Below are 15,137 nucleotides of genomic sequence, written 5' to 3'. Positions count from 1 at the left end.
CTGGAGCTTTAACCCTCTCCTACAGTAAACAGGAAACACGTGACTAGATTTTCTCCTCTGATCCGTCCGCCCATCTGTGCAAGTGTCAAGTTGCCAGAAATGGGGGAAAAAAACGGAAACTGACTTCGTATTTAAAGTAAAATGCGTTTCTTACACTAAATGTGGCGGTAGCTGTAAAATTAATATAGTATTTAAGTCTTTAAATATAATTATTTTTTTGTAATCCTCATCTGTTTATATAGGCAAACCAGCATGCACTAAATTAAGTTATATTTCACCGTCGATAACAATTTAAAGTTGCATCTGAAGCCTTTATTGTGTGTTTATTCTCACCGAGGTCAATACGTCACTGTGATTACATTTGTTTTTACTTTAAATAAATAAGTAGCCATTAATCATCATTCCTGTTTTATTTTGAAGGTGACAACCGGACGTTTGTATCTGTGCGCCCCGTGGAGCTTGACGCTGCCGTTCCCGTGATCTCCAAAACAACACAACAAAGTGTGGGAGAAACATGGCGAGCGGAGAGGAGGCCACAAGACACCCCTCGGTTCCCTCCTCTTCGGTCGGCCTGGAGTCCCTCTTCCCCGCCGGGTCGTCGGAGCAGGCCTGCGGCGACTTGGACCCGGAGCTCGTCCGCCTGCGGGAGCGCCTCCAGGGCTGGCTGTCCCCCTACGAGCCGCCGCTGCTGTGGCTCCAGCGGCTGCTGGTGTGGGAGAGGCCGCTGTGCAGCATCTCCGTGGCCCTGACGCTCAACACGCTGTTCTGGTAACATCCGTGCCGGTCCCCGCTCCCACACCCCCACACCGCGCTCCGCCCGCTAGCGGGGCTACCGTCAGCGGGGATATTACATGGGGGGGGGGGCTGTCAACGCACGTTAGCTAATCCCACGTCCTTAGCCTAATGCTAACGCAGCATGCTAACCACTGCCAACTTAATTTCCAGCCTCGTTAAAATGTGTTTAAGCGTTAAACAATATCAGGAAATGCGTCGTTGTGTTGGCAAAACAAAACAAAAAAACAGATTTGCATTGAGTTGTTACAGCTGTTAGCATTTGTGGAGCTTCATGCTAGCAAACACTCATGTCATGCTGAGTGGCCCGGGCCCTGGTCACCTGCTGTCAGTGACAACTACAGCCTCATGATGTACAAGAAGAACCATCAGAGGCTCCTTGTTGATCAGTTCATTAAATCTAATGTGCTACATGTTAATTGGAGGCTTGTTTATCTGCACAGGCTCCTGTCCTCCACCTCCCTGCGGCCCCTCTTCCTCCTGAGTGTCTCCCTGATGGGACTCATGCTCCTGGAGAGATGGAAGCCCAAGTTGCCCACAGTCACTGGTAATGGGGATTTAAATCTCAGGTTTTGTCATTTAAAGCCATAAGATAATCCTCTATTAGTCCAGGGACAGATATGTTTGCTGTATCAGTCCAAAATAGACATCAGGGAAGTAATAAGTAAACATGCAATACCTGTAAATGTAAGGGAATAGAACTAGTATATTCAGTGTAAACAGAATATATACTTTGTGAAATATTGCAAAGTAAAGCGTAAAGAGTTTAAGTGCAGAGTGAAGAATATTTGTAAAAGATCCTGTTTGCCCAAATGGCCGCAACCAAATTCAAATTTTTCCGAGAACATCTCTTCCTCCTAATTGTGTGTTTTTCCTCCCACAGCAGTTCAGGAGGCCGAGGCTCACCCTGTGCAAAGGTGTGTAGTGTGTACACGACAAACACATTACTACACAGGGGGTTTTGAAACAATTCCATTTAACAGCTTATGTCAAATTTCACTGAACACTGTGAACTCTCCTTCTGACTGAGTGACATCATTTTAACTAATGTTAGATGACTGGTCTGGTTTCAGCTGTTCTATTTGTGTTCCTCCCTCTGCTTCCATAACACGAGCATGGAATCCTACAACCTGGAGAACTTAATGTGCAGATTTTTGTTCTTTACAAGTGCTGATTTTATCGCTGTGTGTGTGTGTGCGTGTGCGTGCGTGCGTGTGTGCGCGCGCATTCTTGGCTGCATACAGTGAAACAATGGGCGTGGAGCAGCATCTGCTCAGTGTTCCTGAGCTGAGCCACCACCTGGCTGAGAGCTATCTGCTGTGCTGTCTGTACCTGCAGGAGATGCTGCAGTACAAGCAACAGAACCATGGCAAGGTACAGCACTTTGACTCTTGACAGTGTTTCTCTCTGTTTTGAGTTTGAATCTGTAAAATGAAGTTTGTGTTGGCTAAAGAGTCTGTACATGCAGGTTCTCTTGTACAGGTTTGATAAGAGACTGAGCCAAAGGCTGTGTGCAAAATAAACATTGCTAATCACAAACAACAAAAGACTAAAAACCCTATTAAATTCAAGGTTTGCGTCTAATGCAGGCAGGTGCTGGTGCTACAAGAACACTTTTAGACATCCACTACTGTCATTGGCAAACACACCACACACATGCAGAGAAGCTGCTTTTCACTTCCTTGCAGTCTGAACGTGATGTTCGGCTCATTACTCTTATTTCTTTCTGGTTTTCAGTTCTGTGTGATGATGTGCAGCAGCTGCTTTGTACTTGCCGTGGTTGGACATTATGTACCAGGAATCATGATCTCTTATATCATAGGTGAGTCCTTAAACATTGCTTATGTTATGTCATTATCTTAGTGTTCTATTTCTTCATTCCGCATTCATAGATCAGGTAACTTGATTCTGGAATGTGTGCAGTAGCACCATGTGCAGTAGCACACGGTGTACTAGTTAGTTTTGGTACATGCAAAGACCACACGGTTCTCAAATGTTTTTTCCATGTGCCTGTTCAGTCCTGAGCGTGCTGGTGTGGCCGCTCGTGGTCTACCACGAACTGATCCAGAGGATGTACACGGGCTTGGAGCCAATCATGATGAAACTGGACTACAGCATGAAGGGAGAAAACGAGCACCGCAAGCACGACAAGAGGAGTGAGTGCTGCTGTGACAACTCGAGGTTACAGATTTATGGACACTCGCATAACATTATTAGGGGATTTAAGCATGCAGGGAGCAACTAATCAATGCAGCTTAACCTCGGAGACAAAGCACTGCAAACGCAGAAAGAATATTAGCCATTGTTGCACCACCAGTTACATAACTGTGACAATGCAACCATGTTGACCTTAAAGGAAGTGTGTGATTAGAAGATTATCCGCTTACATTTGTTCCCAGATCACATTTCTCTAGTACTGTTTGTTACATTTTCTATCCTGCAGCTTTATAAGTGTGTGTGTGTGTGTTTTCTAACAGAGGTGAAGAAAGAGATGGAAGAGGGGGACGAGCCGAGAGCTGAAACAGAGAGTGATAGCGAGGAGGAGCTGTCTCTCTTTGCCCCAACGGTATGGACACTGAGCCCTGAAGTGTTGTGTAATAAATCTCTCTTTCAAGTACGACCACATTCTCTCAGCACCACTATGTTAATGCGTCTGGAATGAATCAGGACCTACAGAAAACAGTGCCACCTTCAGAATAAACATGAAAACTACTGTAATCGTGAACTATGCCTATATATTCACTGTAAACAGATCAGAGAGATGATATGTGTGTGTTGTACTAGCCATGTAATGAAAACACTGTTGTGTACTTGCTCAGGTGGATGCGAAGACGACAGCTCTGGCGATGGCCATCACAGACTCGGAGTTGTCGGACGAGGAGGCATCCATCTTGGAGAGTGGAGGCTTCTCCGTGTCCAGAGCCACCACTCCTCAACTCACCGACGTCTCTGAAGGTAAACAATCACAGAAGTAGTGTTTTGCTTGGGAGGAAGGTCAAAAGTTGGAGTCATTTTAACTCTGGATGAGGTGGTGATTAAAAGTATGTGATCCTATTATTTTCTGTCTTCTACCTACAATTGGCTTTTCGTGTCTCATCTCTGCCTGGACCTAGATCTGGACGCGCAGAGTTTACACAGCGAACCAGAGGAGTCGTACCTTCGAGATCTCCCTGAGTTCCCCTCAGTCGAGGAGTTCCCGTCCATCGAGCACCACTTGCTCCACTTCCCCCTGCGAGCTCCCAGTCAGGTCGACGGCGCCCAGGCTGGTGCTCAGTCAGAGGGAGAACTGCTGAGCCCCGCCAGCCTCCTCATCCAGCACCTGGCGTCCCCGCTCCACTTTGTGAACACGCACTTCAACGGACACGGACGACCACCCGGGGCCGATGAGGGCACGTTGCCAGGGGCAGGCCCACGGGAGGAAGCACGGAGTCAGGAGGAAGAGGAGAAGGAAGCTGCAGTGACCCAGGGTGCACAGCAGTCCCTGGAGGCCTTGAGCGAGGAGATAGTGAGCACGGCCATCTCCACTGTGGTGCAGAACACTCTGTCGGCGCTGCTGTCGTCCAGCGAGGCCAGCGAGGAGCCCTCCCTGGCCGAGTTCCTTCCCACTGAAACCCTGCCGGGCCCTTTGGAGACCTCCACCCCACCCACCGACACCACCGCTGACACTACAGTCACCACAATCGGGGCGCTGGGGCCTGACGAAGAACAGGATGACGCGATCACGATAATCACAAGCACCAGCGAGGAGACGCATGACGACACACTTGTTGGGACCGAGGAAGAGGACTTTGAGCTTCTGGACCAAAGTGAACTGGACCAGGCGGACGAGGAGCTGGACATCAGCTCTGACAGACGGGTGGTGGGCGGAGCTCTGGACACACCTCCATCTCCTCAACATCAACCGCAGTCATAGCTTCTCTATCCTCCTCCTCCCCTCCCCCATTCCCACCTCCTACTGTTTTGTTTTTATTTGTATGTTAAAACTACATTATATTCATACTGCTATATACAAAACATCTATCAAAGAGTTTGGCATTTAACACTGTTGGTTGTTGATCGTGCGGAAGATGGTTGAGATTACTCGGTTCATTCTGTTCCCACAGCCTCACATTACTGTGTTCAGCTCGGCCTCGGTGCTCCAGGACCATGACATTGTTGGGATCAGCAGCTTCTATCGGGCAGCGCAGGCTTTGTTCTGTTCGCTTAAGTACAAAAGAACTAGACGCAGAATTGTCGTTAATGCATTTACTGTGGCGTCACACCGCCTGCTGAGCACAGATTATCGTTGTATTTGCATTTTATATTGACTTCTGCTTTATTTAGCGTTTGCTTTAAGCAAAGTTCTTACTGCGTCATGAAAAATCTCAATGCCTTTTGTTTTCTACCTTGGCCGAGCTGAACCCTTCAACCTGGTTTTCACGCAGACGGCGTTTATCGAAATGGTGTTATGAAGAGTTGAAATGTTGGAATATATAACTATTAATAACTATTAATATATACTATAAATTATTTAATTTAATGGTCAGTTAAATTTTTTTTTTTTTTTTGAAATGGAGTTAATTTCTTTCCCTTCAGTTGCCCATGATGATTGATGATAAGCGTATTAATGATGACGCCATGGACATCCAAGTTTAAAAAGTAGTCCCATATTCCCAGAGTTCGTTATTCAACCAATAGTTTTATCCTTTGACTTTATTCGTGTCTCCGTAGTTACAGTTTTGACCGAAGCATTCGGTCATTGGTGATCATTCACTTGTTGCCTGGAAACGAAAACTTAAATCTTTGACGTTTTTGGATGTTGACAAGTAGTAGAGCTAAGTGACATCAGTGTAGCGAGATGATAAAAAAAAAAAAAGAAATGTTCCTGGTTTTCTTCTTTGTGACTGATACCTCATGTTCTATTTACACGTGAGAATAGAATTTAATTTCACACGTCCATTTGTAATTGAGCCACACGTAATTGAATTTATTCTTGAATCTACAACTTTAATGGAAAAACGCCGGCTTCTCGATAGATAGGCCCGACTATTTGTACATGTATAGTCATCACTGGGATATGTATATTTACCAAATAACTTCCTTTGTGCCACAACGAGTCCATGCATGCCATGAATCAAGCATGTATTTAAATTTAAATATTTGAGGTCAAGTTTCAAAAGATTCATACTTTTACCGGAGCAGATTTATTTTTCTTTATTTTTTGAAAGGATGTAAATGACAAAAACAAATTTAACACTATAATCGGCTGTATAAAGAGGTCCGGTTTTATTTTGTAAGCCACTCAGCATCCAAATCTCAGGGGTGGGTTGTACAAATTGAATATAACAGACTTTATGTCCATTTCCTGACTTGTTGTCGTGCATCGCATTTGTACTAACCTTTACCTTTTTGTTTTCAGTCGACGGCTCCTTGTGTATAGTGTAGAAATGCTCAAAATGAACGTGTATATTCTGCATGTAAAAACCGCACTCTGTTCTCAAAGTTCTCCTCGTCAGTGACAGTTCAACACAAATTTGCAAAAGAAAAACAAAAAGTTAATCGGAATGTTTCAGGTTAAAAGAGCCAAATGAATTCAGTTTGTTTATCGAAATCAACAACAAGTGGAGTAAAGGTTCTGATGTGTCCTCGTTTCAAAGAACTATAAATGGAAATAGGTGGATTTCGAGGAAATTAACAGACTAGTTTGTGTATGGTAGTCGTGTGTTTTATGCTTAAAATACCGCTTCAACTATATTAAACTGAACTGTACAATTTAAAAAAAAAAAAAAAAAGGAATATATTTTCTAATTTCTCCCTTTTCCATAAAGAACTCAGTTTGATCTTTTACATCTAGACATAACAGCTGTGGGTGAGTTTCACAAAGCGAGAAAAAGATTTGTTGTCATTAAATCGGTCAAATAAAACTGCAACTCCATATGTGAAACTGAAGAGAATAAAAGAACAAACTGAAACAAACATAAGATGTGGTGCTGGAATTTCTACATCCTATGTAAAAACCTGTGTTTTTCATCTGTTTTAATGTCTCTCAGATGTCCTGCTCATCATCAAAATCTTCTGATCCAAGTTCTCTTTCCTGGAAAAGAAAAATTGACTTTCAGCAAATTAGAAACAACATATTGTCGCTGTGAAAGTATTTCTGGAGCTTCACAAACCTGCAGGAGTTCACTCGCAGAAACCTGAAGTCTCTCGTTCAGCTCGTAGCCAACAGGCACATTAAACAGGGACCATTTATCATCTGTGAAGGTAACTGGAACTGAGAGGACGATGCCATCTGGGAGATTGAAGCAGCCTGCGAGTAGCCAAAAACAATCCCCTTTAAACTCTGGCTTGTCAGTATTAGAGGTTAATATGGAATGGGCGTTTGCCCGTCAGGACGAGTGTTTCTACCTGGACATAGTACACCCAGAGAGAAGACTCTATCTGGACTGCACTCGCCGTTCCAAGCCCTCAAGATTGTGAGGACCCCATTGGCGTTGGACATGGCAGATGCCTGGCAGGTCTTTGCAGCCACAGCTGCACGCTGACATCGAACCAAGTCTTGAAAGTTTGTCTCCAACCATTTTCTGGAGGGGAGACGGAGATTATTGGCTTTTTGGCATCTCCCAGCACAAACAATGGCACAGATATATGTCACAGCAGGGTCAGGTTTGGTAAGCAGTATTGTAATGTGATAGTAGACCTGTGCTTGATCTTATCATATTCTGTTTTAGCCGGCCGAAGTGCAAGTTAATACAAGGTAACATCTTTCACCTAGTGTAAGATGATCTCAAATAACCTTTTATTAATGCTTAAAATAATGAAAGTTCTTAATGTAACAAACCTGTCATGGAAGATCTTCAGGATGGGCTGGGAAAAGAAAGCTGGTCCTATAATTGCCCCATCGAAGTTGTAAACCGTTGTCCTCTGCAGGTCAATATAGAAACTACCACTGATATTTCCCCACACGTAGACATCTGTGATATCTAGAGAAGAAGAAAAGGGCAGAATTATTTTGTCTTGCGTGAAAAGTGCTCGTGCTAGAATGCGACAGAAGTCGGTCATTTAAATGAGCTACCTGACGCCATAACTTTCAGCTTCTTTGACAGTAGAGACCTTGCTTCATTTTCCAGGTGGGTTGCCATGGCGACAAATCGGTGGCTCTCAATAGAGCAAGCATTGTCCAAAAGGATAGAGCATCTCAGGTTGACAAATGAGTCACCGGACACGATAACCTTCACCTCCTCGTTTGCCCTTGTGTCGATCAGTCGTCCGTACTCGTTGTAGATTTCAGAGATTTCCTTTATCCTCTTCTCTTTCTTTTCCTGCTCATCGGCATTCACTGCATCGCTGTCATAAGACCAGCTCTCATCAGAGCAGCTCTCATCAGACCAGCTCTCATCCAGGAGGAGGATGACATCCGCTCCTTGGAAGGCTTGCTCCAGATCTGTGTGAACGCTCACCTGTGAATAAATATGTTTGAGTGGCTTTGTTTTCCTTGGGATTTAATGAAAGAAAAAGTATAAGTACTGCACCTGATGGAGCATAGGGATTGCCAGGTCCTCCACCGCAATCTTCAGCGCCTGCAGGCCCTCCTCGTCACCCTCCAGGTCCAGGAGGTGAAGGCTGATTACAGAAACAAGGGGGAACACCTCAGCAGAGAGCAAGTTGGGGATCAGGAAGTGGCTGGTTGGGCTGAGAGCACTGGAGAGACATTTTTACACCCAATCTGTCAACTGAGAAAACAAGTGAAGTGGAGCAAAATGGATTTATCCAACTAACCCACCTGCAGATCCACAGGTGAAGAGGTTTGATGAGGCTGAGGCGGTGCTTCTCCTCCTCCATGAGGATCATCTTGGCCTCCAGATTCTCTGCTGCAATACTCAGCATCGTATCCATGGTCATGTCAGATGTGATGTTGTAGTATTCCTACACGATTAAAGACTGATTGAAGAACTTTGCGTGTCTGGATTGTCTGATTTTAGAGGTGACATTACTTCTTTTTACCTGACAGTGCTGAACGAAGTCACTGAAGCCCCCTAGGAGCATCCCTTTGCCCCCTTGCTCCACCAGCTCCCTCCAAACCATAGGGGAATCCTCGTGTTTCCAGTTATTTGTTTTGCAAGTGGCATCCAGCCATTCCTACCAGAGACAGACAGAGGTTATACTACTACTACTACTACTATTACTACTGTTGCTACTACTACTACTACTACTACAACTACTGCCACTACTACTACAGCTAATAATAATAATACCTTCCAGTCATCTGGGAGGATGGAGATCTTATGGATACTGAAGTTCGGCAGACATCGATGCAGAGCGTCCGCTAAAAGTTCCGCTTTGGCATAATAAGGACAGTCCGTTTGACCTGGAGATATTAAATTATAAGAATAAGAAACACAATGGTTTCATACACAGTTAAATGCTAAAATGTCAACATCCAACTTTACCAGCAAGCACGAATTTAGCCATTCTTCCCCAGTAAGGACGAACTCAAATCGTGGCAGGGAGGCACTTCCGGTGTCAACAAAACCTGCCACTGATATGTAAAGGTAGCTGCCTTTGATGCCACACGGTTTGGTAGCTGCCTTTGATGCCACACGGTTTGGTAGCTGCCTTTGATGCCACACGGTTTGGTAGCTGCCTTTGATGCCACACGGTTTGGAGGTAAACGGTGAGAAACCAAAGGAAGATGTAAAGTTGTATCGTTGCCTTATATTCTACATAGGATGGTGAAAAACAGCCGCGGCGTTGGTTGCTAGGAAACGGCGGGTGCTGCGCTTATTTGAGTCCGTGTCGGAAACGCCACAAAAAACATCAACAATAAATACATCTAAATACACAAAGGCCTGCTATTTAACAATTTTTAAATATTGAATTAATACAAACAAATATAAATCGTATATGTCAAGTGTTTAAGATTAAAAAACAATAGCTATTTCTTTTATTTTTAGTTTGGCAGTGTTAGAGGCGTACTAAGTTTACAGAGGGACCAAATATGGCGGCGCACACAGGAACAAGCGTGTTGTGAAGATGGTCGCTCACTGATGTTGATGCTATTTTCTTCGCTAAAGGACTTTAATGATCAAATGTGAAGTTATTATTGCCAGTTATTTGTACGCTAAGACTCACAAGGTAGGGGGCATCGTTTAGCTAACCTATGCTAACGCGATTAGCCACTTTTTGATAACCCGGAGGAAGGAGGCTGTTGACCTTGTTGGCAGCTCAGTCACAGCACTTTGTTTGACCCTATTCGTACGTATTTATTATATAATATAACAGACTGAAACTGTCAGGGAGTTATTGATGCTAAATGAGGGATAGTTGTGTTTATTTAACCTAAATTCCACAGCCTCTACGCACGTTGGATAGTAGCTTCTTCATCCAGACAGGATTCCTGAAATCAACTTGGATTTTCACCCTTTCAGTGTAACCTAAGTCCTCAGAGGACAATGTCTGTGTGGGTGACCGAGGAGGTGCTGAGGTGGTCCCTCCGCTTCTGCAGCCGCACATCTCAGGTGATGCAGCGCGGTCTCCTGGCGACAGCATCACCCAGAGACACAGCTCACATCTGGGGCCCGAGGCAGAGCCAGACGTGCCTGCACATGAGTTCTGTCAGGTCAGCGAGGTTTTATTCGCGGGGGGCTGCCCACACTGAGGGTTTGGAGGTGAAGAAGCCGGTCTCCTCTTCTCCACCGGCTGATTCTTCACTATCTGATAAAAGCCAGTCTGTGGTGACCGCCTCGGGACAGAAACCGACGAAGTCCCCTTTCTTTGGCCACCTGCAGCGCTGTGGCTCCCCGTCAGACGTGTTGGACCTCACCTGTCAGTACGCGCCCACGGTTCGACAGGTCAGCAGCTGCCTGACCCACATGTGGACCTCCACCAAGAAGATGACCGACGAGCAGCGGCGCTGCGAGCTGCAGCTGATGTTCGAGCATCCCGAATTTGACAAGCTGCTGCAAATGGCCTTGAAGGAGGTGGGGCTCATGCGCGGTGAAGATGTGGCGTATACTCTCCTGAGCATGGTCAATCTGGGTGTGCCTCAAAGCAGCCGTGTGGTCCAGACGTTTCTCCGAGTCTGCCAGGTGAGCAGTCCAGCAAGCAAAGATGTTTTCCTACTTGGAATATTTTTGTATTGTTGTTGTTCATCAATATGTGTTTTCTTGTCCACTTACAGGAGAAACTGAATGATTTTGATGAGAAGAGTCTGTCCATCTTGGCTTCCTGTCTGGAACACATGGAGAGCAGCGCCAATGTCGGTGCACTGAAGGAGGGCATGAGGTACAGCTAGTCAAATACAAGATGCAAGAGTTCCTTCATAAAATACAAACCTTCTAGCCTCTGGGATATCCAAACATTATCAAACAAAACTTAATTTCCTTGTTCTAAATAAGAATAGATTTCTTTTTCAGATTAATTCACATTCTTTATTGTGGCTATATCCTAGGCTGGTGGTCGAGGCTCGTCTTCCCAGAATCCAGCATGTCATGTCCCTGCAGACCATGATGCGCATGCTGGGGAAGGATGCCCCGCTGAACCTCAAACGGAAACTAGAGGTCTGATCAAGAGTCTTGTTTTTGACCATATTAGGTGCTCATCCGCCTGCCAGTGTGATTCTAACAGTTTTCCATCTAACTCAGCTGTATATATTTTAACCTGTATCTGACTCTATTCCATTTTGATATTTGTTTTGTTTTTTTACAGAGAAAGGCTTTATCAATGTCAGACCAGTTCAGCCTTCCCAACACCCAGCACATGATCTCTACAATGGCCACAATGGGCTTCTACTCCAAACCACTGCTGGACATCTGTAGTAAGAAGATCATAGGTAAAAAAAATATTCCACAGGAGAAAATTATTAAATGCTTCGGTTACTATGGTTACAAAGTTGGAAACCACCTTGTCATGGTTTGCAGAATTGTTAGAAGAGAATAATTTGAATATTGGGACTATTATCTTTGGACGTCTATGTTAAAGTCTTACCAAGGTGCTTTCCCGCTTTCCACATTTGTCCTCTCTCGTAGAAAACATCCACGGAGTCCCCTTCAACCGATTGTTCGCTGTGCTGCACTCCTGTCGGGAGCTGCAGTACAGAAACTTGGACCTGCTCACTGCCATTTCCGACTATGTCACCTCCACGATTGACATATGGACCAACAAACAGGTGCTGAAACACACAGCTGTCTCCTAATCCCTTTTTGTTAAATGTTAAAATATGGGGTTTGTCCTCTGTAGTGTATTTTATAAACAAACATCTAAAGCCAACTCTAGATTTGGAGCTGTGTATGCCAATTGCCTGTTTCTGTGTCTTTGCTGTACTGTTTTTCACCGTTACTCTTTGTACTTCTCTCCTGTCTAACCAGATGCTCCTCTTCCTCTCCGTGTTTGAGAACCTCGCCTTCTCTCCTGCGTCCTTAATGGAGGCATTTGTTGAGAAGGTGATCGCCCGCCCAGATGACCTGACACTCAAAGACCTTCTCTGTGTCCTGAAGGTGTACTCGTCTCTAAACTACGATCTGCAGCAGCACAGACAACAGTAGGTCACTCGCATGTCTCCATCTTTCAAATTTTATTTGACTATGTGTCATTTACCACATTAATAAAGCCAAGTACTACTGAATTAATTATTTTCAATTTAAAAGATAGGATTAGTCTTAATAGTTATTGGGGAATTATGAAGTGAATTTTGTCTTTAGTGAAATCAATTAATTTACAGAAAAGGCAACAGAAAGCAATTTTCTACAGTATCTGGTCTCAGTTGAACACTGTGGTTTAAAGTAGCAGATGAACAATCCTATAATACTTTATACATGGTTTAATGTGTATGTTGGGTTTCATTTTGCTGCTCCAGGTTCCTGGATGGTCTCACTCAGGTCCTGGAGTCCTATCTGCCCAAGATGTCTGGGTTTGGGCTTTTAAAGGCTGTTTTCCATCTGTGTCTACTGGGCCACTTCCCCTCGGCACCTCTGGAGCAGCTCCTGCAGAATAGCACGATGGAGCAGTTCAACACTACACGTGAGACACTGAACACACGCATGCACAGTTTATTGTGGGGATGCTGAGTCAACACTATAGTTTTCTTGGTCTCATCCTATTCATGGTTCTTCTTCTGTACATTTTTCAGTTTCTAACTACTCCCACATACCTCAACTGATTTCAACTTATTAAACATCAATATTACCGGTGTCATTTAGCAAAGTATTTCATTTTCAGCATTCAGGAAAAGCAAAATTCATTTCCTTTTCATTTGAATTGTTTAATTTCAACTTCTTCTATTTCTCCCCAGCGTTGAAAATTCTCCCGAGCCAGAATAGAATGTTTCAGACAATAGACCTGTGCCTCCGTCTCGACCGTCCCCCTCTCCCTCGTCCCCTGACTGTCCCGCCATCCTTACTGGGAGACCCCACCCCCTGCAGTCCGTCAGTCAACCAGTGGCTCTCGCAATGTTTGCAGAGTGTGTTGGAGGACCAGGCTGACACGATGCTGCAGGAAGCAGTGATGGTGGAGAACTTCTACCTCATAGGTAAAGAGGATCTTCGTGATGCAGTGAATCCATTTTTTGTTTGGTGATGTCATTTTGCTCTGTAACTTCCACTACGCAGTGATTTTCATTACAAAATGTGTAATGTGTGTGTTTTGTATCTCAGATGCCGTGATAACCAAACCTCTGTCAAACCAAACCTCGGTGCCTGAAGGCATTAGTGAAGGAGAAGCGTTGTCTCCACCAGAGAGCAGGCAGAGGTAAGAAATCCGCTCCGATGTCAGAAATGAACAAACGCAATCATCAGCAAATCTCTGCAGTGTTTTGTTCCATTGCACTTACAAAGAGGATGTGTGGAGGTTTTGTTCTGATAATATCAGGCTGTGACGCATGGAGTTAACTGGATATGCAACAAAAAAGAAAATGTAAAGAGCTCACCATGGCACTGAATTGTGTTTTACATGTACACTGTTTTTAACTATTGTATTATTATTAACTTGTACTACACCTACACCTGCTCTTTCAGTTTCATCCTGTCTTGCCTGTTCCTAAATTAAAATGTTGAGCCTTTTAAAAGCTGATAAACCCTTTTTCTTCTTCTCCTAGGTTTGCCGTCATTTACGCACCAAAGTCAGTTTTTTGCTACAGTACCTCCAATCCTCGTGGTTCCCTGGCGATAAAGCTTCGCCATCTGAAGATCTTGGGATATAACCCTGTTCTGGTGAGACTATGAAATGATCACAGTTTGATTTTGGCTTATTTTAGGAATTACAGAATCCTCATATCTGGAGGGAAGTAAGAATTACAGTTGCAAATTTTTGTAACCACAAACATTGCTATGGATTTCTGCAATGTCAGTGTGTTGACTGCATCTCAGTGGTAACAAGATTTATATTGTTTTACCAAAATCCAGGTATTGGAGCATGAGCTGCAGTCTGTGTCTGAGGAAAAGAGGACGGAGTTCCTCAGGGAACAGATTTATCCAGAACACCACAGGTCAGACACACAACCGCAAATGGAGCAACTACAATCCTGAAGACAGATGTCGGTGTTAAATGGATGCAACCATCATAAATTTACATCTTATTGCTTTGTAAACAAGAAAATAAATTAATGAAGTGTATAAAATGTACGTGGTCTCTGGAAAACTTGATCTGAAAATACTGAAAACCTGTGATTATAGTATAAAAAGGACTGTTTGTATTCCTAAAGCAAGACAAAAACTGCTTGAATTTCAATTTAATTACATTACATTTCATTTAGCTGACGCTTTTATCCAAAGCGACGTACAATAAGTGCATTCAACCATGAGGGTACAAACCCAGAACAACAAGAATAGAGAAAGTACAATTTCTTCGAAAAAGCAAAACTACAAAGTGCTATAAGTAAGTGCCATTTTAAGTGCTACTAAATTGTTAGTTTTCATTTTAATCATGTGCTTCATCCATAAATTCAAAATAAAATGAATTATTTTAGACTGGGATTTGTTTTTACCATTAAATTGTCAGTACCAGTGATAAGAAGGGGTTTTAGAGTTTAGAGTTACGAATGATGGCGTGGCTGACGACGGTGCAGACAAACTCATCTCAGCTTTCCCATCTTATCAGACAGGAGCTGTGCCCCAAAAGTCCAAACCCATCCACTGAGCTGACTATCCTGATTATAAGGGGATATAATGTTAGGTTGGAACTCTGAAAAGTTGAGAACCACTGATTTAAAAAAAAAAAAAAACACCTCCTGATGAAGGCAACAGATCTATTGAATATTCCTCCGGCTTAATTGGAGGAGTGACTGTGGGGGAAGGAAATGTTCTTTTCTTACAATACGGCTAAAAAATGCGACAGAAACAACACGTCAATCTTGCTGAGCAGATGAGTAAAAC

The 15,137-nt window shown here is 43.8% G+C and overlaps 3 protein-coding genes across 4 annotated transcripts; 2 read left to right on the top strand and 1 right to left on the bottom strand.

The window, feature by feature from the left end:
* Positions 1–446: 446 nt before the first annotated feature.
* retreg2 (reticulophagy regulator family member 2) lies at positions 447–6,747 on the top strand. Of its 2 annotated transcripts, none has more exons than XM_035150154.2 (9): positions 447–768; positions 1,236–1,339; positions 1,679–1,709; positions 2,037–2,166; positions 2,530–2,614; positions 2,811–2,948; positions 3,270–3,358; positions 3,612–3,747; positions 3,906–6,747. In XM_035150154.2, the coding sequence occupies exons 1-9, from the start codon at positions 515–517 to the stop codon at positions 4,703–4,705; spliced, it is 1,767 nt and encodes a 588-aa protein (XP_035006045.1). In that variant the 5' UTR covers positions 447–514; the 3' UTR covers positions 4,706–6,747. The 2 variants fall into 2 exon arrangements, with proteins under 2 accessions (XP_035006045.1, XP_035006044.1); XM_035150153.2 differs by having other exon boundaries at positions 1,676–1,709.
* On the bottom strand, positions 6,483–9,542 carry mdh1b (malate dehydrogenase 1B, NAD (soluble)). Its single transcript, XM_035150155.2, has 10 exons — positions 9,222–9,542; positions 9,027–9,139; positions 8,776–8,910; positions 8,555–8,697; positions 8,304–8,472; positions 7,847–8,231; positions 7,613–7,754; positions 7,180–7,355; positions 6,945–7,081; positions 6,483–6,865 (listed from the first exon to the last, which is right to left on the bottom strand). The coding sequence occupies exons 1-10, from the start codon at positions 9,241–9,243 to the stop codon at positions 6,818–6,820; spliced, it is 1,470 nt and encodes a 489-aa protein (XP_035006046.1). The 5' UTR covers positions 9,244–9,542; the 3' UTR covers positions 6,483–6,817.
* Positions 9,543–9,768: 226 nt separating this feature from the next.
* Positions 9,769–14,387, top strand: fastkd2 (FAST kinase domains 2). Its single transcript, XM_035149753.2, has 11 exons — positions 9,769–10,859; positions 10,952–11,055; positions 11,222–11,330; positions 11,479–11,602; positions 11,799–11,938; positions 12,138–12,310; positions 12,626–12,789; positions 13,061–13,297; positions 13,422–13,515; positions 13,862–13,976; positions 14,169–14,387. Exons 1-11 carry the CDS (start codon positions 10,224–10,226, stop codon positions 14,289–14,291), a joined length of 2,019 nt encoding a protein of 672 aa, XP_035005644.1. The 5' UTR covers positions 9,769–10,223; the 3' UTR covers positions 14,292–14,387.
* The last annotated feature ends 750 nt before the right edge of the window (positions 14,388–15,137 follow it).

This window comes from Hippoglossus stenolepis, chromosome 24, assembly GCF_022539355.2.
Source record: "Hippoglossus stenolepis isolate QCI-W04-F060 chromosome 24, HSTE1.2, whole genome shotgun sequence".
Taxonomy (NCBI): domain Eukaryota; kingdom Metazoa; phylum Chordata; class Actinopteri; order Pleuronectiformes; family Pleuronectidae; genus Hippoglossus; species Hippoglossus stenolepis.
The sequence above is the reverse complement of the archived record's forward strand: the minus strand, read 5'-3'. Positions and strand labels throughout refer to the sequence as shown.